General features: G+C 42.5%; 1 protein-coding gene across 3 annotated transcripts in view; it reads right to left on the reverse strand.

The window, feature by feature from the left end:
- Positions 1-24,809, reverse strand: part of ephb1 (EPH receptor B1) — a 165,082-nt gene that overhangs the window by 95,029 nt on the left and 45,244 nt on the right. For all 3 annotated transcript variants that reach the window (XM_078263726.1, XM_078263725.1, XM_078263723.1), the window contains exons 2-3: positions 17,746-17,810; positions 349-1,030 (exon numbers count right to left, since the gene is read on the reverse strand). In XM_078263726.1, coding sequence (XP_078119852.1) covers positions 349-1,030; positions 17,746-17,810 — 747 coding nt within the window. The remainder of the gene's footprint in view (positions 1-348; positions 1,031-17,745; positions 17,811-24,809) is intronic.

Here is a 24,809-nt window from a genome sequence, read left to right on the forward strand (position 1 = left end):
TCACTACAGATTAGGAATCATGGTAATGTGCCTTTCTATTACGCCGGAGGTGGATGTGATCAAGGAAGAAGTGTGGCACACATCATGCTCAGCAAAACGTATGAAACACAATCAAATCAGCCATTCCAATGATACGGAAAAGCTGGGATCCAAGATACGCTGACGCCTTGTTATATGCAAGCCTAAAATAGCACAAATTTATGTCACCTGACTTCAATGAAATGATTTGTTCTATTATGTGTAGTAATACATTGTACGTAGGGGGCTTGCAAGTAGCAGACGTAACACTCTCAAATAGCAACTATAGGATGATAATGACAAATATATCTAGTTCTACTTATTACTTACCTCGACATACGTTGCCATTGTCAGGTTCAAACCCAGCCTTGCATGTGCAGCTACCAATAGGAACCATCCACTCTCCATCTCCATTGCAGTACAGCTTTATGGGGACATCTACTTCCTCTGAGTTGGGAATGCAGATACCTCTGGCGATTACGAGGGAGGTGCTCTCAGCCCCTGTCATGGTCTCTGGAAAGATTGCAAAGTTCTGGACCACACTTGGGCACTTTTTATAAAAGACCCTGACTGACAGCAGAGACATGCAGGCGCCATAGTCCTGAAAGGCCAGGTAGAAGCCATTTTTAGACAATGGGCCGAAACTCCGCACTTCTGTGTTGACCTTCATCAGGCGTCCGCCAAAGTCCACCTGCGAGAAGCTTTCATCTGCAGCAATGGTGTCCACCTTGAGATAAGGGGCCTCCATCCAGAAAGCGGTGCCTTTAGTGGCAATGACAGCGTCAGTCTCATAGTAATAGAGATTAAATGTCTCCTTGCATGAGCCAGGGACGTTGGGGATGGAGCTGCAGTCACGCACGGTGAATCGAATCTCCACATAGATGCGCTGTGCTCCACGCCGATCAATGAAGGTGGTGAGGAGCCAGTTGTTTTGACTGGGATCGAAGACATTACACACCTGGTAGGTCCTGATTGTGTTGAGGTTTTCATCATACCCACTCACCTCCTCCCACTGCAGAAAGAGAACGAGAGAGAACAGAGAGAGAGAGAGTGCACATGGTTGATTAGTAATCATCAGTGAAGAGACTATAGTGCTTTCTCCTTTTTCTGATAGAGAAGGCTAATATTGACTGAGCCACAGAGAATTTGTACACATATTAGTAATCTCCCTAAGGCACTAAATTTGAGTCTACTTCCTGAATTAACAAAAGGAATCAGCTTGTCGAGCTGTGGAGCTTATTCATCCAATGAGAATACACAAATGTCCTTTTTTTCTGAATTATAAACAAGTGCAGCAACAGCAAAATACTACCTTCTCTAAATACAGTCAACTGCTTTAGTATGTGTACTGCCACTGTATAAGCACAAACCCCGTAATTACTTTGGATGCACTGCTATTTGCCATCTATGCTGAGCGTGGCTAGGCACAGAGTTAATGCATTATTAAATATGGTGTATAACAAATTCAAGATTATGCACTATAGAATTGCAATTAGACAGACGGGGGCTACTACATGGCTGCCAAGAGCCAGTCTGATGGAGAAGCATTTGCCTGCAGACTGAACTGAAATGCACTATGGGCCATTTCTTGCAGGTGTGACCCAGAAAGTATGTTGGATGAGCATCAGAAGCCCCTTGGGTTATTAAACTCAGTGCACAAAATCATGATGAAAATGTGCCATTAACATTTGGCAGGAATCACTGGGCATCGGGAAGAGAAATTACTGAAATAAAAAGATTCTTGACTGGAAGCTTGCTTTCAGATGAACATTTTTGAATAAATGTCCAGCTGCGCAAAAGCTGGTCAAGCTCAAATTGGTAGAGGGTCTACTTACATTTAAAATGTGATATTTTAATTTGTAAAGCTATTTTTATAATGTGTGTGTTATACGTTGGCATACAGCTGCAGAACAGTCACATAAAAACCATGCTGACTTGAAATGAATATTTTTGTGGAGTAGAGAGTGATTTGGAACAGTTTTGAAAATGTTCCTCTCAGATCAATTCCACTGTCTGGAAAAATAGCATTCTTCGTACTCCTATTTGAAGAAAAAGGTTGGCTCACTTATCCCCCCCCCCACACACACACACCACCACCACCACCACCACCAATGATCCAAACAGCTGTAGGCATGGAGGAGTTAATGAGGTCTATAGTGGAGTAAGGGGGCCTCCAGTCAGTTCATGTTTCTTGTGAGCATATATCTCCTGGTGATTCCTCCTTCTTCTAACCTTTAAAGCCCTAGCTGCTCAATCAGGCCTAATGGAGAGGAGAAGACATCAACTCTCCACACACAGCCCCAACAACCGTTCAAATGATGGAAAAGATTCCAAAATCTTCTTAGACGAGTCCATGAACTAATATGAGATGAGATAGTGCCTTCGAATTTGGGGTTCGAAAATAAATAAAAACAACTAAGATGAGAAACTATTTGGCCCAAGGAATACATGGCAATATCTGGAGAAAAAACATTGGTTTGTGTCACGTGGGGGCAATGAGAGGGAGGGGGAAGAAGACACGTGGAGAACAGTGACACCGCTGACATGATAAACGAGTTTACAGAAATCTGAGGTGCAAATTAAAGCATTTTTTCACCACTGCTCCCTCGGTGCCCACTTCGCTGTACTCTTCTCCCCCCCGCTCCTCTCTTCCCCTTCTGCTCTCCTCTCTCGTCTCTGCTCTGTAATGACCATTCATCAGCATTACAGGAACCTGTCCCTTTCAGCACTGCCTGTTCATTAATACAGCCAGCCCTAGGCTCCTCTGCACCCGTCTGCTCAAGTCTAGGAGGGGGTCCTCACCACCCCTCGTCTAGCCAAATGACCACCATCTTTCACGCCAGCGAGAGAGGCCCGAGGCGTCTCCGATAATGTCCGTCTGAAATCTGTCCAGAAATTCATTGGCTCATATAATAATGAACTGCAATTTTTGGTATTTCCTCCTCGGTAGATATTCGGTGTCACCATTGTGTCAAAGACAAAGAAAACTATTACAGGTGCATCAGTTACTTAGCAGAAATAAAACTTTGCGCCACATCCTTTCAGTGCTTTGTATTCATCTGCCGTTTACGCCGGTGTGCTTGTGTGTGTGCACTCAGAGATCGTGCTGTTTATAATTTGATGGTTTACCGACCACATATTGATTTGCTGGCTGTGTTTTGCTGCTGAAGAGCTTGAGGCTACATGCCACATTTCTGCTTCTGTAGACCCAAAACATTTGATTACCCAGATTATTAACATTGGTATCAATCATTTAGCATCTTCTAACAACATTTAATGCATGTGACACATGCATTTAAGAAGCAAGGACACCGGTCTACGTAAGCAGCACATGCCCTGCAGTCACAAACTTTGCCTAGGCTTCCTATTTCTATTTCTTTGCTCTTCCGCAGACCTTTTACATCATTTAAATTAAATCTCTTTTCCTGCACCGCTCCATGACATCTCTCTGACCTTGCCAGAGAAGAGAGAGAAGGCATTTTCACCTGTCACCTCACTGATAATGGAATTCCCTGGTCCTTGAATCTATTTTCTCTTCAGGATTTGTGTATAAAATAACAATGTTAGTCCTGCGCTATGTATATTTGGTCAATGAATTATGGATTTAAGCACAGCTGTATGTCCGAGGCATGTATCATTCATATCCGCTCAAGGTAAACAAGGTGTGAGAGCGAAACTGTACAATTCTCACGTTCCCATGTCCTCTTTTTAACTACCCCACCACATGTTTTTCCTGCGGTAGATCTTCCATAAGTGCAGGTGATAAGAGATTATGCTCTCTGTGTGGCAGTCAGGTACGAAACCACAGAGCGGTAAAAGATGTAGATTAAATTTTGATGAAATTATGAGTTATGGCAAAATCAAAACGAATACAGTGGGCAGAAGCTTTAGACATTGGAGAGTGTTTTATGTGCCTCAGCTTTCTCCCAATTAGTTTTACTGTACACATTTCTGCATCACTTTATCTTTATTTTACCATTACCAATCTCACTGAATGCGAACGTTCTTGCTGATGAAACATCAGACAAATATGGCGAGCCTCTTTGCACAACACTCATTTCTACGCCAACCAAATGTACCCTCCACTCTAATTGCTTTGCTTTTGCCAGTAATAGGAGACACTCTTCCCCCTATCCCTGATTGTCAATTGTTGCCGTTGTGGGTGTCATTATGGCTGCTCTGTTTTACTGGCAGTAGCGAGGAGATGGAGGAGCTGTAGATTTGCAGAACGCTTAATGTTTGTTTTAATGACCAGTCACAGCTAGCTGAGCTGAAGAGGACAGGGTGGAGGAAAGAAAGCGACAGAGTGATGGATAAAAGAAAAATACAAACGTGGAGAGGAATCAAGGAGAAGGGGGTGGCGGTAATATATTCAGGCTGATGTTCCCCCTTCCCACAGCTTCAGCTCGCTGCCATCAAGCCATCAATACTGTGCCCTCATGAAGAGCATTCATCACATTGATCTCCTGCCATTACCTTCAATGGCTAAAATAACAGAGCAGCTCAGATGGCCACAGTCTTGCTCTAGAGCACCGCGGCATCCAAGAGCTGAGGGTAACCTATCAGAACATGGATGTAAAACCTGTGCACAATAATAGGAGAAAACGACTGGACTACTGAGTCATTTAGAGCAGGCAAGGAAGGAACAGGACAGGAGCTATGGCACATACTGTACATGCTGCAAGATTCCAGTCAAGCTTGATACATATAACAAAAGCTATGGAGAATAGGTCTGGCCTGAGAATAGTTCAAAATGTCATATAGACCATTTCCCCCACACTTTCCACCAACATTTTTGAGGAACCCAGGAACATTTTTAGGAGCTCAGGAATTTTACTTGCTTTTCAACTAATACCCCTTTGCCAATGGTAACCAAAACCCCACTAACATCTGGCTTTTGTCCGCAGTGGGAAAGGTCACAATTCAGGCATTCATTCTCAGCACAAATGACTCTGCAGTAGTCACTGGTATTTAACAGCTCCAGTTCTGATCGGCAGTAATTGAAAGGTGATGCCATGACGCAAGTCTCCACCATCGCATCGGTAACTCTACTCTTCTACTGTTTTATGGCGCGTTTGCTGCGTTAAACGTGAGCCACTTGAAAAAAAACAAAACAGAAAGGCATACTCGTTTACTGGCAATGGGAAAAGAGTCGCTTATTTTCAGCAGGTTTACAAAAAAAATATATATAAATATACACTCGCTAATGTTGGTGGAAAAAGGGTGTAAAGGAACCTAGATCCTAATGTAGTTCCTGGGCCATACTTCCTGCCCCCCAAAAGTCTCTGCCTTGGGGGTTGTACTTTATATTGGGAAAGGGCTTACTGTATCAGGGCAAATGTTGCATAGCTGACCATGGTTGGACAAACACAAGCCTCAAAGCTGATACAGCTTGTTTACAGCAGTCTACAGTGGGTGCTAGTAGTATCAACGTTAAAATGCTGTTACATACTAAAGTAAGAAATAACCAGACAACACTCAGATCACAGATAATCACTACTTAGTATTTTTTTTGGCATTTTCAGTCTGTCCCTTTACCTCTGCGGGTCTCCTTGCCAGTACCCATTTAAAGACACACAGCAAGTAACAAAGAATGACGGTGACTATGTGTTGTTGTTGTTGTTTTGTTACGTGAAGAAAAATTTGTCTTCAGAAAAACTGTTGCTTTCCATTATGGGTCATTTACCTAATTGTCAAGGTTCTTTAGTTGCTGTGGAAACCTAAAGAAGATTGCGCAAAAATAATCTTTATTTCCCGATTTAGTTCCTGAGGCTCAATTTCTCCAGGGCCTATTTGTTGGAAGAAGACCAATGGGGGCCACAAAAGGAAATTCAGGAATAAAGTAAGAGCAATACACCTTCTACCCTGATGCACTGTAACTCTACCCTCAATCATACAAACCAGCCAAAACACTTGGCAGTAATAGGTCTGGTTGTGGCTCGTACATAAAGACAAGTCTTGACTACTTTAAGCTCATAGTTCAACGGCAGTCAATTCACACTAGATGAAGACGTGAAAAGAGTAGCATCTATCTGATCTTTAACCTCCCGTCTGCTGTCTGATGCTCAGTGGAGTCCCATTCACTTACTGCTTTTCAAATCCATCAGCACCAGTTAATACAGCGACATGCTCAGACATACTGAACACAGATGGATGATGAGCAGCTCAGAGAATTTCCACATTTACAGCTCCTCAGCCTAGAAAGGTCTACAAAATGTCATTGCAAATAGCAGATGAGCGTCTGGCAACTGTTTCTTGAACGGCCATCAAAACTCCCATTATTCAATCTGACGATGTGCTTTTACAGCAGGACCCAAGGCAAAACGTGTATGAAATAGTAGACAGCAATGGCCAAATGTAACTGCTCCACTGCCACCTCGTTCCCCTCAACTTTGTCGCAGACTGAGGTTTTACAACTGAATTTTTGGTGCCCTTTTCAGTTAAAGCACCGAACTTTGAGTTTACCCTTCAAAGGGACAGTCAGGAAGAGAGTTTGCTACATTCTTATTGCGTGATCCCCAAAGGATTCGAGGACTAGAGTGTGTTTATATAGTCTTTCTGCCAACATTATGGCTAGGGTGTTGGGTTTACATCTGTAACCCCAAGAGAAATGGCTGGCACATTTGTGAGCCCTTTCTACCCAAGACCTGTCTGTTCATCTATCAATGCAGGGCTAAAACATGTGGGTGTAGGCAAGCAGGATATTGCTTTTCATACCACAGGCTTAGGATGGACATTTCAATAATGAGCCTATTTGTTATTCATGACAACACAACATTGTACTGAGGCAGGGAAAGTATACTTTCATAGAATCACTTTTTTTAAATACTTAGGCATGAATAAATCAGCATTTAAAGAGCTGGCTTTTGATAAAAAAAAGAGAGAAGAAAAAAAGGGAAGGGTGCATGTGCAGGTGAAATTCACATTGACACATTTGTAAAGGCCAAGGTCTCCGAAGGACAGTGGATTATAGCTGGACATGAAAAGCTCCGATAGGGAACGAACCCTTTCTGCCCCTGCTGAAAGATGCTCTTCTCATTTTGCAAAGCTTAATGCCGATGGTAATCACAAGCCAAGATAGCTTTTTCTTTCCAAAGGCTGTTTCGAATCCCTCTGACTTAATGAGGATATTTGCATTTCAACCTTTGGGTCTGCTCCTTGAAGTCAAAAGAATGGACATGTCAGACAAAGCAACAGTTGGTTTGCTTTGGTAACAATAACTGCAGTTACATTTACTCACATCCCCTGACAAGCTTTGAAACACATGCTCATAGACTCATAAATTCACAAATTCTAAAAGCTACGCCTCATCCTCCAGCTCACACACTACAGCCTCTAAAATATGCAGTGGCATGATTGCTATTATCATTTCTGATCAACTGTGTTATTGAATGAGGGCTGCTGTCAGGCCAGTTGCATGGGAATGATTATTTTGCGGGGTATCAGTGGCCTAGTTCCGCATGGTTGAATGTGATGGATGGGGAGGAAATGGTGATGTCTGAAACACTCCCAGTCCTGCCAAATCCCAGCCACTCTATAATTACAGTCACACAGTTTGACTGAGCCCAAATAGAACTCTGTCAGTCTGCGTCAGAATGAGACATTGAAGATCTGCTCCCCGGCCACGCTCATCCCCCCGGATCAATACTTTTATTGAACTGAGGTGTTAAGCAAGTAAGTTCATGTTGATGTTGGTCAGCAAAACCTATCCAAGGTGTTTTTGTGTTGTTGTTACTGGTGGCTTTCATACCAAACTTTATCTGAATGTGTACAGCATGTGGGAAATGCTGGGAGTGAAATGGGAGTGCTGTGTTGACACATTATTTGCAATGTGGTCTCATTACATGTTTTCAAATGTCTTTGATATGCATGTTTTCCTTAGATCCTGTGAGATGCACATAATGTGGCATTATGCTGTGCCATTCAAGTGAACAATCCACCCAGGCGCCTCACTCTCCCACCCCATCCAACTTTTGTAATATCATTATTAACACTCGTATTTTCAATTACGTGCCGGTTGCTTTGAAGCGGCAGCCGATCTGATGGACTAAAGATGTTTTTAGATTGATCTGCTAGTAAACACAATACTGTACATGCAACTAAATGTGGCTTTTACTGTTTACACAGCAAGCTTAAAATGGAAAACAAATGTTTTTTTTTTCACCCAAGACAAAATACAAAGGCAATTTGGCCTCATCATTCTTACAAAAGATCTGAAACTATGAAGATCTAATTATTAAAGCAAACATAATTTTATAGAAATTGGTGGGCGGCAGAGCTTTAGAGCTATTATGTATATGTATGTATATATATATATATATATATATATATATATATATATATATATATATATATACACACACACAATACATAAATATACTAAAGTTGAACATGTTCATGCCACAATATGTGCAGTGGTATAAATACAATGTATTCCTGGTTTCAATTTCTTGTAGCCATAATTCATCATCATTCACATTATCACATGTTTCAATGGTAACTATAATTGTTCAAATGTATTGAACTGAAGTTTTCCAGTATACATGTCTGTCTATTTTAAGTGCCAGTAGTTTCCAATTATCCATTTTGACCGCTGAAAAAAAAGGTAAGTGGTAATGTGTGGAATAAGTATAAAACTGATTAAAGAATTTCAGATCTTTCACACAAGTACCATATAAGGACTGTATGAGTAAGACTAAAAATACACCAGTGAAATGTTTGGAAGGCGTCATTAACTCAACAAGGTGTTTAAAAGGACAGAAACAAGGTTAATGCAATTGTGTTAAAACAGAGAACTGTTTCCTGAAGACTTTTATCTTAAGATGCACCTGGTCAGGGTGTCTTCAGAGTAACCATGCGGCTGACAGTGCTTCAGCAGGGCTTTCAGTTTCCAGTAGCAACATTACCTTGAGTGTAAAAGGCCAAAGCTGTGTGTTGCGTTGAAATATCTGACAGCCTCTGCAACCTTATGGATCAATTGTGTAGGATGATAAGAAGGGCGACTAAATGATTCACCATGACTGTGTATATATATTGAAATTGGAGATGTGTCTCGATGCACCAGCACGTACTGTATGTAGAGAGAAGGAAATGAAAAGTAAAAGAAGAGCGAGAGAGAGAGAGAGAGAGAGAGAGAGAAAAATCCATAGATGAAACAGTCTGGATGTAACAAGGGGTAAAAAGGAGTGAGATAAATGCAGTAAGGGAGTGAAAGAGTGAAAGCCGTGGCTCTGCAGTAACCCTGGCCCCCTATGGCCCAAGGCGAGGCCATTTAGGGACAAACCACAAAGAACGTGTCAGCAGGTGACAGGAGAAAGGCAAGGTATGAAGGCTTTTGGGTGCAAAGGGGCCCCTGCCTGTGTGTGTGTGTGTGTGTGTGTGTGTGTGTGTGTGTGTGTGTGTGTGTGTGTGTGTGTGTGTGTGTGTGTGTGTGTGTGTGTGTGTGTAAAAATCCTGCAAAGCGTGACACCTGGTAGCACTAGACACAAAGACACGTGGAGGGATGAAGAGTGTCGGGGGAGGACGGGATGGGGTTAGGTAAAGATAGAGCAAAAAGGAAGTCTGAGCTTTGAGACAGACAATCTGGAGTTAAGAAAAGCAGAAAAAATGACAGTCAGAAGACGAGAAGAATAGAAGGATTTACTGCTATTTCTGCCAGCTCAGTAGGACTGCTAAAATAGCAGGTACTGCAAGTACTGCAGGTACTGGGGTAGAAACACAATCACTCCCACACACATCAGTCAGTCTCCAGCCTTTTTCTTTGCACTCCTCCAAATTCATACCAAATTAAGGAAAGACTAATTTTTTCTTTGCTTTTTTTGCCCTAGTTCTATCACTTCCTTCTTTTATTTATTCTTCGTCCTTGGCTCCTAATACATCCAAGAGAATTGTTACATGTAAAATATGGAAAGGAAACCCACAGGAAGGAGATCAACAATTGAGGTAGTCACAATATATTCAGAGTCAAAAATAAAAAAGGCCTGATTTAATTTGCAACTATATTCTGTGTTGCGCACACTGTAATTTTCTGCTCCGTCTGTATCTATATAGATGCTGCTATCTTGGTCATGTCTCCCTAGCAAATCATTTAAAATGTTAATTAAATCTTACCCCCAAAAAAAAATGAAAAAAGTTTAGATCTAAAATATGATATGGGAGTGGTTCTAAAGAGAACCCACAGACTATTAAAATTCCATAGACATACAAACAGACAACACAAGCACCCAAACACAGAGCCACATACGCACAAACACAGGCAGAAAGCCATAGATGCATTGTGATTTTGTGATCATGTGAGTCGTTCCTTGTCTTACTATTCTGGTCTTCATGCTGAGCAGAGATGTCCGTGTCTGATCTCAGAGCAGTCAAATCACACTCAATGACCATGGCGGCAAAATGAAATTGGTGTCCCACTGATAGGACAATGTCAGCTGTGTGTGTGTGTGTGTGTGTGTGTGTGTGTGTGTGTGTGTGTGTGTGTGTGTGTGTGTGTTTGCACAAATGTGCACATACATTCAATTTCGTTTTAACCACAACTAATTCCTCAGGAGTTTATAAGGAGTTATATGTGTGAATGTGTGCATCTGTGCATGTGCTCATGTCTGGGTAAATTCTTATACAAGTGGGCTGTTTCCATCCATTTGTGTGTGTGTGTGTGTGTGTGTGTGTGTGTGTGTGTGTGTGTGTGTGTGTGTGTGTGTGTGTGTGCGTGTGTGCGTGTGTGTGCATGTAATGAAAGCACTTTTCTCACCTGGCCGCTGAAGCGCAGCCAGCATGACTCACTGTCGTTTTTCTCCTCTCATTCCATTTCAGCTCGGGCTCTGCAGGTTCAGAGTTCACCTCCATCCCTCTCGTTCTTTCTCACTCCTTCTCACTCATCCTTTTTTCGTCTCCATCCCTCTCCGACTCTTATTATCTACATTCAATCAGCCTCTTTCTCTTTCCTCTCTGCCTTCTGCTTACTTTCCTCACTTTACTTGTCCCCCCTGTGTTCCCTTATGCCCATCGAGCCACTGTCTGTCTATCTGTCAGGATATAAATAATTGAGGTGTATTGAGTCTGGTCAGCAGATGGTGAGATGGCTGTTATGGATCTATCTGTGCTCTTTAAGAATTGCTGAGTGTATGCTGACACCTGTCCAGTTAAGACCCACAGGAGCTTTGCTTAAAAGGACAATTCCGGCGCAAAATGAACCTAGGGGTTAATAACATATGGGTACCGAATCGATCGTTTTCTGGGATATGTTTTCATGCTAATCGAATGGGACCAGTTTTAGCGCAAACTGCTAATTAGCTTATAACGCTAGTCGTCGGGGCACGAAAAAGTAAAAAGAAATCGCTATTTCTATACCACTAACAAGGCTCAAAATAGCACCAGACTTCCACAGTAGCATAATGAAGGTCCCTACATGTAAACCGAAGCACTGAGAACTTTGTAAGTGTAAAGACAGTTTATGAAAAAGATAGTTTATAAAAACAGTACTGTTCGGTATACAGGCAGGCGCCATCTTGGGAAAACAGTCATGACCAGTCGAACGTTGAATGCTGTGTAAAGAGTAACCAGTAACATAGCTCAAGCACGGCGTTCGTATTAACCCCTAGGTTCATTTTGCACCGGAATTGTCCTTTAAGCAGATGCTGGGCACTCCCAAAAACGCCACTCCAGCAGCACCTGCTCTTGTGCACGCTCACATATGCAGGTGCAGATATGCAACAGCACACTCAGGCACATAAAAATATACGTGAGCACACACACGCCCACATGTGTAAATACAAGGGAGTGTAAATACAAACAGACAAACAGAGATGTCATGGAGAGATCCATCCGTTCTTATGCACCTGGCACCTGCTACAACCAAAGGGCAGAGGGATTTCTCCAAAATGCCCTCCTTATCGTTCTGCTTCCGTCTCACTCCCCACGCCTTTTCCTGTCAGTTGTGTCCCCCAGCACTAATCCTCCACACCCCTTTCTCTGTTCACTTGGCCCACTCTTTATCCCTCTTCTCCCCAAGCCCCTTACACCACACCAACCTGCCCTGTTTCTACACGCTTCACAGCACCCACAGCAGCCTCTGCCACCCCGCTGACCCCGTAACCCCCCCAACACCCCTCTCCCCAAAGGCTCTCACCTTAAAGCCTGAACTCTGTCTGTGACCTCCCAGAGTCACATGAGTTAACCCGAGCTCTCTTCCACACGCACACCCACAGCTGAATGTTGCAGTCTTACAGAGCTGCTTTTTTTTGGTTCCTATTCACATACAATTGATCGCTTACTCTGTCTCCCTCCAGTTGCTCCTAATCCCTCCCTCCTCAACCCTCTTTTCCTCGTCCCGCAACCCTTCCAGCTGCTCCGCCATCACTCGTTTATTTCTTCTTCCAGCTCCTCTCATCCCTCACTCTCGGCCTCTTCCTCTCTCGCTCACTCTACACTCCCCTTTTCCCATCCGACCCTTCCCAAATGAGAGCAGTGTTTTCTCACTCCCCTTTTAGCTGAATCATTCAAGAATGATGAAGAAAATAAAAAATAACTATTTAGTTTATTTACATTTCCGATCACCAACATTTTGTTGTTTTATTTCAGGGAACTCACCCTGTTTTGGCCACATCCAAACATCTCCAGTTAAAACACGGGTCTTAAGTTGTCATCATTGCTTTTAATGGCAACGATTGGAGAAAAGCTAATAGACAGAATGACAACAGAGACATAAAGAATGTAGTATAGGAGCATATGGGCCAAACACTGACTCTTCCTGTTAGGACTGTGTGTTATCTATAATTCTCTGTGTAATAGCATAGTGTTACAGGCTAGTTAATATAACGAGCCTCACAGTATCTAAGCATTTCTCCTGGTGCTTGTAACCAGCACCTTCATGCACCATCCTGCTCTTTAAAAACACCTAGTGGACACACAGTCTTGCTCTTCTTCTGTTCTTCATTTCCTCTACTTTCCTTTATTCCTTACGTCATAACATTCCCTAAAATGTTTGTAATACAACTTCTCACCTCCCTTATCTCCTTCTATGCTTACATCATGCACACAGGAGACCAGATTACTGTGAGAAATCAAGCAGGTAATCAGATAACACATTTATATCCACAATGAAAGAGGAAAAGCTCTAAAACGTTATGGAATTGGTGAGTAATCTGATTTCTGCCATGTTTGGAATGAGTATTAGACCTGTAACAATTATTACATAATTGTCTAATTGCCAATAGTTTTACGTAATCGTTTCTTTCTTTAAAGGAACACGCCGACTTATTGGGACTTTGTCTTATTCACCATAACCCCCAGAGTTGTCCATACACACCCTTCTCATCTCTGTGCGTGTTGTAACTCTGTCTGATGGCCCCACCGCTAGTCTAGCCTAGCACAGATCCTGGAGGTAACCAGTTCCAACTAGCCTACTGCTCCCAATAAGTGACAAAATAACACCAACATTTTCCATGTTGTGATTTGTATAGTCACAGTGTGTACAAATAACAAGGTCACATGAGACACAGCCATACATACTGGGAACTATATTCTCAGAAAGGCGAAGCATTGCTACTCTCTGCTCTGAGCTTCTCAGGTGCTGCAAGCATATCACTCCGCCCAAGGAGCATAAGTAGCAGTGCTTCGCCTTCTGAGAATATAGTTCCCAGTATGTATACGGTTAGAAGATGGCTGTGTCTCATGTGACCTTGTTATTTGTACACGCTGTGACTATACAAATCACAACATGTAAATAGGAACATGTTGGCGTTATTTTGTCACTTATTGGGAGCAGTAGGCTAGATGGAACCGGTTACCTCCAGGATCTGTGCTAAGCTAGGCTAGCGGTGGGGCCGTCAGACAGAGTTACAACACGCACGGAGATGAGACGGGTATGTATGGACTTATCTAACTCTGGGGGATACGGTGAATAAGACAAAGTCCCAATAAGTCGGCGTGTTCCTTTAACTGAAATTAATTACTAACATTAGGTCCTGAGGTAATGATGGTAATTGTTGATTTTGTTTAGATGTGCCAAATTGTAATTATATAAGTAATTATTGGTCAGACTGTTGAGCTAAAGATATGCTAGTTGTTGCCACTTGACCCTAACTATGTTCATAGCAACAACAATGATGAAGGTGGGATACAGTTTGAAAAAATGTTTTAGAGGTGTTGCAGGGGGATTAGCATTTGGACGGCTAAGGCAGTGGCTATTGGTTAAGCCTGATTCTGGATTTAATCGTTTTGGTTCAAAGGATGGGCATCTTCAGTGCAAGTACAGATGTTTAATTTCACCTCACTGTAGAATTTTCCTTTGTTCTGGTCTTTTTTTTCACGTATAAAAACCCCTTTAGAAATCTGGTTAAATGTATGACCATGAAAATTGTTATTTTCTTGAGCATAAACACGTTGTGTTATCCGATTTTCTTTTAATCACTTAACCTGATGAAGATGCCCAGTTTTGCATGTATTATTCAGATCACTTTTCAGAAACCAAGTTACTTTTGAAAGTCGAAAATAATCACATTATTTATAAGTGCATGAAAATCTACATTAGTAAGGGCAGTGTGTCTGTGTGTGTGTGTGTGTGTGTGTGTGTGTGTGTGTGTGTGTGTGTGTGTGTGTGTGTGTGCGTGCGTGTGTGTGTCATTGTCTTTCATGTCTGATCTGTCACATCACCACATGGCAAGGTCGGGGGGCATTTGCCTTTCTGGGACTCCATAATTTATGTGTGTGCGTGATAGGAAGACAGAGAGAAAGAAAATGAGGACTGACTCATAAGGATGGAGGTGAGAAGGAAACAGAGAAAAAAAAGGCATTGGAGGGGAAAGTCCACAGAGGGAAAGAAGGAATTTATAGAAATGAAATGAAACAATAGAAAAAAGCTGGAGCATCAATGCACATGAAGGAATATTGTGATGTGTGCTGTACACATCTGCTTTCCTTCTGAGCTCTCATTTTCTCGTGCAGATGCTAACATACGAGTGTGCATTCGCATACTGCCGCTCCATTATACATTCACATGGGCAACCCTGATATGTCCTCTTGTTTACACCACTGGAACTAATGACAATGCTTCTGCAATTCTTCAAAATTAACCCTTCAGGTCAGCCAAACCCAAACACACACTCAAACACTCATGCACACCTTTCATGAACTCCTGAAGGAGAAGTTACTAAAGGAAATTAATGGGATGTATCGGATAGAACAGGGACAACACTAGTGTATGTGTGTGCCTTTTCTCTTGCTCTGTGTGCGTGTTAGAGAGGCAGTTATCAGCTTCACGAAGAGAGGCACATTGAACACTTAGCCGCTGGCTATACAAACAAATATACATTATTATTCAAGTAAGTATGTGTAGTCATACAAGTGCTATGTACAATGCATCAATACTTTTGTGTCCGTACAAGGTACAATTCCAGTGAGATGTTATCCAATCAGCTCCACCCAGTTACATTCTGCATCTTTGACACCGCTGTTCACACCCATACAGTCATGGTTATCAGATTTCTCTTCAGCCATGACTTGTAGCTAACAGAACATGTCCATTTATAAAATAGGGTAAACTTAGATGGAATACATATGTCTAATATATCTGAAAATGATCTGATGTTGACCAGGTTTGACATAATTACATCTTTAGCTCTCACGCAAAAGAAATCCATTAAAAACTTGCTGAATTCAGGGTGTGTGTATTTATGTGCACATGTGAGTGTGTATGTGAAAGTGGGCAATTGTACACAATCACGCTGCTGCCTCACTCACACACTGCCAGCAAGGTCAAGGCAGCAGTGTAGCGTGGTACGTTCTTCCAGTGAGCGGTATGAGTGTATTCTCCCTACAGCAGGTCTCTCTCTGCCTGAACCTTTACACCAGGAGAAGCTTAGAAAGCTATGCTCAACACAGACAGGAGGCTCTGTGTGCCTGGAGGCTTCCTGAACTGAATAGGCTTCGATGGAAATAGCACTGTAGATGTCTCTACTCGGTAGGTCTTACTGGATATTTCCTCTTCACAGAAAAAAAAACGTGACAGGAGATCAGTGAGGCTGATCCATGGAAATAATCTGATTTATTCCATTGCATATTATGTTAGTGTTGTAATTGTTGATCCAACTGATCCTTAAAAATCAAGAAAAAAAACATTGTTTGTGTTCCACAGCATTCTGGGTGAACAGCACCGGGTGTCAGACCAGCATGCCTCATCCCTAAAGATGCATTTAGAATCTCCGGATTTGGTGCAAAGACCAAAAAAAAAGAGTGTGTAATTCTAAAAAGGGCAAAGAAATGAAGCAGAGTCAAATTGACAGGCCACTCAATAATTAATCAGCTGCAAGGTCGCGTTATTTACACGTTATGTGTCCTCATTAACATAGTAAAATGTTTGAAACAAAATATAGAAATATACAATTTAACATATTATTTTAATGATGCTAGCTGATCTGCAAACTGTTGCTCATTTTCAGTTTCCTTCTGGTGAGGACAGTATGAGAGGCTATCTAGGCGATAGTTCAAGAGTATAATGGTATGTGAGAGTATAATGGTATATATGTGAGGTTATGGTGTTGTATGTGAGACCAAGTATGAATTATCGCCTATACTGCCTCTTATATGACAGTCTGTGCTCACAAGCTACTTATCTTACATGTTTAATGTTGTATTTACATACAGTGAAAAGAAACTGACCTTGCTGATTCTAGAAAAATGTATTTGGTATGGTAAAAGAGTGGCATGACATTCATTTTGCTGGGTGAAAATATCAATAACATTTTTTTTCAGGATGAATATTATTCATACAAGCAGTATAGAAGCAATCATAAGCAAGGTCTCAGCTGTGAGGTTGATTGTACACATGCACACACATATACAGTAGACTAGTATACACATAAAGGTTCCAGGTTGTTTTAGTTAGTACTCCTCTGGGGAGACAAAAGAAAACGTGGACTGCCACACTCTCCAATGTTTAAACAGAGCAAAAGCTCTGTTCAAGAGCAATAAAAGCTCCCTTTACACGTGTGTAAAATGCCTCATAAAGACCCAAAGACCCAGAAAATGCAGGAAACAGTCATTGTCTGTCCCGGCTCCTGCAAGATTCATGCTATCAGTGTTGGTCTATGGAGCTTTTCATTGAATTACTGACTTACAGCACAGAGAACAAGGCCTTAACATATTCTTTAAGTCCATTAGGGTAAAAGGGCAATCATACTTCTGATGCTGTGATTCTTTCAGAAAAAAAGAACACTGTTACCATTCTGATGACTTGGCACTTTCTTTAATTTACACTCCTTTCATGTGCATGAAACTACCTGAAAGTTGAAAATAGTTCTCCTAAAATCTGAAAAAGCCCTGAGCGTTTCCATCCTCCTAGCTCCTCCTCCCTCGTTTCATCCTAATACCTCCACTTTCCTGCATAAATGTATCATTACAGTATCATTATGTCTATGGTATCCCCGAGCATCCATTTACAGGGACTTAGGTACTGTGTTCTGGGGCTTACGTGGACCCATTATGTCATTAAGTCATTATGAGCTGGGACAGAGAGAAAATAATACCCATAATAGGAGCTACATTGGGCACTGCTTAAGTCTATACTCCCATCCTGCCTGCCTTCTTGCCTATTTATCTGTCTGGCTGTAGATCAGTACGTGCACTGTGTGTCATGTTACATATCACACTATCTTCCTCCCAACAGGAAAAAAAGTTTGAACATAAACTTCTGAAACAGTTTTTTACCAAGCAAGTGTATGTGCGACTCACCCCAGAATTAGGATACGCTGTCCAGCCCAGTTCAGCTGTGGCCACCCGAGTGTCCATCACGGTCTCTGCAGCGAAGAAAGAAAAAGAGGTAGGGAGAGAGGAAGACAGCGGTTACCCTCAGAAAAGCTATTTTGAGTACCATTCCACAGAGTTGAACTGCATTCAAGCCCCAGTGATCACTTGACACTATCATCGATGCGCAGAAAGGAGATGAGGAGAGAAAGAGGTTTCATCCATCTCTGCTTGACTTCTGTTAAGACAAGAGACATGGAAACAAAGCTTTGGCACTTTGCTGGAAGGAATGTCTGAGAGCTTCTGTCATGTTGTTAAATGCTGAGCTTTGTATTGTGTTCTCTCAGTGTGAGTATGAAACTACAATATGTGCATCCTGCCTTTGTTTGTGTGCGGGTGTGCGCATGTATTTGCAGAATATGCCGTCATTTGTGGGAAAACTGAGAGGATATTTTTGTATCTGTGTGCAACATGAGACACACTGCATGGGTTTGCATGTGGCCGTGTGTGAGTGCCAAACTGTGTCCAAAGAAAGTGGCTTCACAAATGCAGAGGGAGCCCTCCACGGCGAGGCCATTGCACTTTGTTTACTCCAAGTGGGGGCAGTCGCTGAAAACTAGTTTGGCGGAGTACTCTTTGTGTCAGTTATTCTCAACCCACAGTTAGGAAATACATACATTTCCAAAGTATGTCGTGTATGTGAAAGCTTTAATGAGAAGGATGTCTTGTGTTTCTCTGTGATTTGCACAAAATCTCAAGACGCACCGCAGAGAACTATATGGTGCACTGGTTGCAAACAAAAATTAGACAATAAAAAGTAACCACCTCAGAGATAAAAGAAATCTTCTTGTTCGTAGGGAACAGTTTGGAGGATATTTGAATTTATCTACCTCACTTTGGACTTGTATTACACAAGGTGTCCTATCTGGTCCCATATCTATGAAAAATTAGACAAAGTTTACCTCTCGCTTATCCTCAGTGACACATCATAGACAAATAAGTCTGGCAGCTCACCCAAGAACTTTGTCAGCCCTGTTTTGATTAATATCTGCCTTGTTGGCACAATGAAATCTGGAAACCTGATATAGCTCAAGGAAAGAAGAGAGAAGTATGACAGTTATCACGAACGACAGATCTCTCCTGCTTCTCTTTCTCTCTCTCACACACACACACACACACACACACACACACAGATTTATAGAGTGATGGACTGGGTGACATGTTGGCCTTAACAGTGTAATGATAGATTCATCATTTCCCAAGTAACAGACTATGGCCTAAACCTTCCATCTTATTGAGAGTGAACCAGGGCATATTTCATGTTTTTTTTATGTCCCCTGCCACAACATGCCCTCACTTGTTTTTGTTGTGGCCAAAGAGATGAAAAGAATTGGAGACAGAGGAGGGAATGGTATGTCTGGGTGAAGATTTGTAGTAGATAAGCAGGGTGTGTGTGGGGATTTTCAGAGGAACTGTGGTTGCTGTGTCGTTGGCTTGGACATCTTCCGCTATCACAGCAAGCGGTTGGCTAGCGACGCCCACACGTGTTGTTGATAGGGGAGAAATCTCACTCTGATTGAATGCAAAGACATAACCAGCAGACGCTGGTTCCAGCCCTCAGCACCCTCCCTTTACCTACTCCTCCGCAGGAGGCTCACACCCGCAGCTGTTCCTCAGCAAATCATTCCAAATGATGGAGCACTTGTAGCCCGTTATCTGCAGTTCAAACTTGGTAAAAAACAAGTACACAGAGGATGAGTGTCAAGCCACCAGTAGGAAGGAAAGATGTCTTTCATTCTCAATCTCCACTTACTGGGAGAAACTGTCCTCAGACATGAAACCAATTAACCTAGGTAATTCAGCTGCACACACAAGTACTCCCGCAGATACACATTAAGCCACACATGGACACACACACACACACACACACACACACACACACACACACACACACACACACACACAGAGTACTCACACACACAGTAACATTTACCAGCCAACTCAGTGAGCAATTTTCTGTGTACACCTACAGTGACAGCCTTGTTCACACCCGGCTTCCATCAGAGTATTTCAATTTCCCTAAGATCTGCCTTGCCTTGTCTAGTTTCCACAGCCAGCCCGCCAGCCAGCTCCAGCCTGCCTGTTCAGCTTGCTGTCAGCTGGGGAGATAGAAGCATGAAAAAGCCCTCAGCGCCAGCCAGCGTTGTGGGGACTGCCAACCCTTTCTCAGGGGAAATCATAGAAGCTTTAGTCAAATCACAAAGGCACTTGGTAGGCCATTTTCCATTTCCTTTTAAAAGCAAAGGAAGTGGGGGAAGGATGCACAAGATGTTGAGGGTAGGAGACAAAAAAAAGGTTAAAGCCCCATGGGAGGGCTGGATGAGCCCTGTCATGTGACCTAATGTCTACCATTAGCAGAATATCAGAGTAGCAGATGAGCAAATGGAGGATGCTAAGTAGTTATTAGCAACAGGGTGGGGCTTGAACAGCCGTCATGCCATGGCTCACACACCTGTCCACCGGCACTGGGGATTTGGAAAGTGTCCCTTGTGTACGCCAATGTGTGTGAGTTTTAAATTAGCCGTTATGCGGTCCATTCATGCATTTAATCATAAGTGGATTTGAAGAGTTTTGTTTTAAAACAAGCTACCTACTGTACATTAATTTAAAAAGCTGGCTCTTTAAAAATTACAAGAGGCACGTTTTGGTTTATTGCTAAAATTATAAGTCATTCGATGACCTAAGCTTAAAAAACAATTAGGTTTCAGAGGGATTAATCATCTATTTTTAGTTGTATATTAAAAGCAAAAACTACCAAAATGGCTGCTGGTCCATTTATATAGGGACATCTTTCAGGTAAAGATACAAATGAATGTCTATACATTTTGGGATCAAATATTTCTAAGTGACGCTTTAATTGCACATTTGCATTTTAAGCAGTTGGGACACTTATTAACTCTGATTCATCTCTTGCTGTATGTGAGTTCCAGTACTTTAACGCTGGGTTACTCCTCAGCTTAGACCATAAAACCCTCGTAAAAACAATTAGTCCTCCCTTTCCATGGCTCCCTGATTCTCATCGCAGTTATATCTGACCGCACATCCTGTTCCTCTCTCTCTTTTTCAGTTTTTACCAAGTAATTTGGAAGACAAGGAAAGACAACAGCTAGATGTAGTCCCTCGTGTTTGGAGGGTAGCCCAGAGTGTTTTCTCCTGCGTTCATATTCTGCTTTGTCAGCTCCACCTGCAAGCTCCAATAAATTAAACACAGGCAGGTTCACTAGCAGTTCAGTCTGTGGGAAAATTATTAACATAGAGAGCTTAATGTTGACTATGTCATAAATCTATTGGAAAACAATAGCTTGTAGGTGTCAGGGTAGCTCGCCTTAAATGGATTCAAAGAGCCGCAAAGGCCGGGGGATGTATAGAGACTACATCGCAGTATATTAGTTACTCTAAAAAGTACAACAGATGTGGGTTGGCTCATTGTGTAAGGATCACTCAAGCTGATACACTGCCAGCGTACTCATCAAAACCCAGAAGTCACATGCCAAGCCAAAACCAAGGCCCCACCGAAGGCCTACAGCTTCAAATGCCAGAAAGCACAGCTCCTTCTCATTAGCAGCAAGGGGTAGATCAATACCAAATGGTAGGCTGTTTCCACACAGAGAGAGAGAGAGAGACCAGAGAGAGAGAGAGAGGGTTAGAAAGAGAGAAAAGGAGAGAAATGTAAGAGCGAGAGAGACTGCATTAAACATTGATGGGACCTTGCGCTACAGATCGATAAGGCAGCCCTCTTCACACAATTACACGTCAGCAAGGAGTCGCATGATACATCACATAGACACGCATGATTGCATATTGCTCGTACTGGGGCCAAAGAACATCTATAGAAAGAGACTTCAGAGAAGAAAGCGCAGCAGGAATGGATTGACCAATCTCTCCACCCTCTTTGAGCCTTTATATATGACTTTAATTCTACAGTTTGCAAGTCAGAACGGCAACATGTCTGTGTAATTCCCCCCTTCATGGCCATGTCTTTATGATTGTATGGCTGCTGGTCGATAGAACATGCACTGAAGGGCCTCTCTGAAGCTCCCTTAGTCAATATGGCATACAATTATCTGCGGATATCCCTTCCCACCCCATTACATATTTTTTCCATTCACCTATCCTTTAACTGCCCCCCTCTCTTCCCTCTTCACTATATCCACCTGTTTAAGGATGCTGGTACACTTTGTAATTCAATGAGACAATCATGTCCAGATGCTGGATGCTAGGCTGAGCGGGTAGCAACAAACTGAAATAAGATCTGAGGGCCTTCAACGACATTATTTAAGAGGGGTTTATCTTTTCTCAGAATTGGAATCAAGATGGGAGGGCAAAGAGAGGGAGATATCGGAGGGACTAGACAGACAGAGGGAAAGACAGAGATGAAATACCAAGAGGAGAAATCAGCGGAATTGAAATGAGCACTTAACAATGATGAAGCCCCATGGTAGCCCGCTGAGCCTGGCATCCTAATACGGGGCTGAAAACAAAGTGACAAACAAACAAGAGTAAAGGCTGCTGCGTCTCCCAAACTAATCAGCAGTCCACTCGGGGGATTCATGAATAAAAAATGGAACATTTTTGACAGAGTAAAGTATTTTATGAACAAATTGCATGGAAGTTTGTCACACAAACAGACACTATTCACTCACTGCACCCTGGAAAAATCACACCCAAAAAAAGATCGCTTATTGGACTGGAAGGGAGGACCACATGAAGTCGAACATGGTCGAGAGCGTTGAGCTGATTTGAAAACTGCTTCAGGGTAAAAAGCACATGAAAGAGGTGATGTCTTTGATTGAGTCAGCCTGTTCAACAGAGAAGGCAATCCTTGCCAACACAGATGTGAGACTTTTCTAATCTGGGCCACACTAAAGCTGTGTCACTCATACTGAAGGCTTTTCACTTTAAATAGAAGATACAGAACAGTCAACAGAAATACATCAAAAGAAATATGTTACTTCTATGTCTCCCTGAAGACAGGAATGACAATGTGGCTGATTTGAAAATTGAACGGAAAATAATCTGCCATCCTCCGAGACATTAGCGGGGAGCGATGGGACACACAAGTCTCGCATCGGTGAGCTACAGACAGAATAGGCTCACAGGCTCACAAATCACACAATGCACGCACACACACCCACACAAACACACACACACACACACACACACACAAATGTATTAACAGTGTTCTGGGCTCACAGAAAAAAATACAATTTTCAGCATGAAAGAAGACCAGGTCAGTATCAGGGACAGGAGACAAAGCCAAGATAGATGAGAAGATACAGAGGAGAGGATTTACAGAAGCCAAAGTGAGATCAGCAGCAGATGTTAGGAAGAATGCCTCGCAAGATAGGAAAGATTAATATAGGCCTATATGCAGAACCTGATGACATTATCCTATCATCACCGAAAGGTGACATTCACTTGGCCTTACACATCTGGCCTGCCACATCACTGGCACTCAGTGAGCAGCAAAACTCTCTTTCCCCACTATTACCAGTTTGTAATGGAGTTGCTGTGGAAGGGAAGCAGGAAAAACAGCCCCCCCTGAGGCGGGGTTGGCAAACACAGACAGGTACACAGTCAATGCACACCCAGAGGCTGGTGACAACAGTATCACGCATCTAATCATCTCTCCTTGGTCAGTCACTCATTCAGCTACAGTCCAGGGACAGAAACAGCACATTTATACATAACCCCCCACTTCACACCTTTTCTTTCTCTCCTTCTCCCTCCTTTTCTTTTGCCATCGTTTTTTTACTCTCTGTTCCTTCCCCTCTCCTGGTCAGGGGAGAGAGGTTAGGCACATAATTTGCATTCATTAACATTACATTAGCAGACAGAGTGATCTTTAGAAACCAGGCTGCCGGAGAGTGTCATCTTTAATTCATCATAACCCCACCACCCACCTACCCCCCTCGCTCTCTCTCTCTTTACCTCCACCTTCTTCTCCTCCCTCTTTCCTCTCCCACGCATCCATCCTTCTTCTCCCTCGCCCTCTCTCCCCGTAATCCCAGCGCATCCTTTCTCCTACTCTTCTCTGCGCGTTTCTTCACTCTCCATTTACCACTGTCTTTCATCTTCTTCACTTACCCCCTGTCTCTTTTTTGCCTTCTCGCTTCATTCCTCCCCCTTATCTGTCTTTCTCTCTGCCTCCTGTTAATGACAGGCTACAGGGTGTTTGATTGCTCTGCCTGCATAAACTCTATGCAGGATAGGAAGAAGAAGGGACACACCCAAAAACCACACACACACACACACACACACACACACACACACACACACACACACACACACACACACAGACACACACACACACACACACAGACACCATATTTTAAAACATCGGTCTGGGGGACAAGACTGAGCTGAAGATCTCCAGGCTTTATACAGGGCTCTTTACTGTGACCCATTGACCTGTGCTTATTAAAAAAGAAATCTTCCAATCAAAGGACTCAACCCCCCACACACACACACACACACACACACACGCACACACACTTCTCTCTCATCTGCAGAAATATGTACTTCCTTTCTCGTCTTCTAATGCTTGCAAACGGCAAGTCATTTTCTAGCTGACTGGATGTAAAGGAGAGAAAACCAATGCTCTTCTCTGTTCTAACCATTACCAAAGACAGATGGGAAGAATCTAAGCAAGAATTAGTCCCATCCTATGGGTCAATTAAAACAAACAACGTAATTACTTTTAGCGCAAGTGCAAAAGACTTCCAATGAATCCTCCTCACAGAACAAGAAGGCAGTAAGGAGCAAACATGGGTAATAGCAAAACCACAAAATGGAGGGGCTGTAGAGTTTATGTTAGATCCAAAATATTTCATAACATATGTATCAGTTTCAGGCCAAACAGTGGGGATATTAACATTTCCATAAAATGGTTAAAATATATTAACACAATCTGGTGAAACACAGTGTTCAGCACTCTGACAAAGGATATGCCATTTCTGTCTGCTCCTGACGCACACAGCAGAAATATGATC

This window comes from Sander vitreus, chromosome 12 (genome assembly GCF_031162955.1).
Source record: "Sander vitreus isolate 19-12246 chromosome 12, sanVit1, whole genome shotgun sequence".
Lineage (NCBI taxonomy): Eukaryota > Metazoa > Chordata > Actinopteri > Perciformes > Percidae > Sander > Sander vitreus.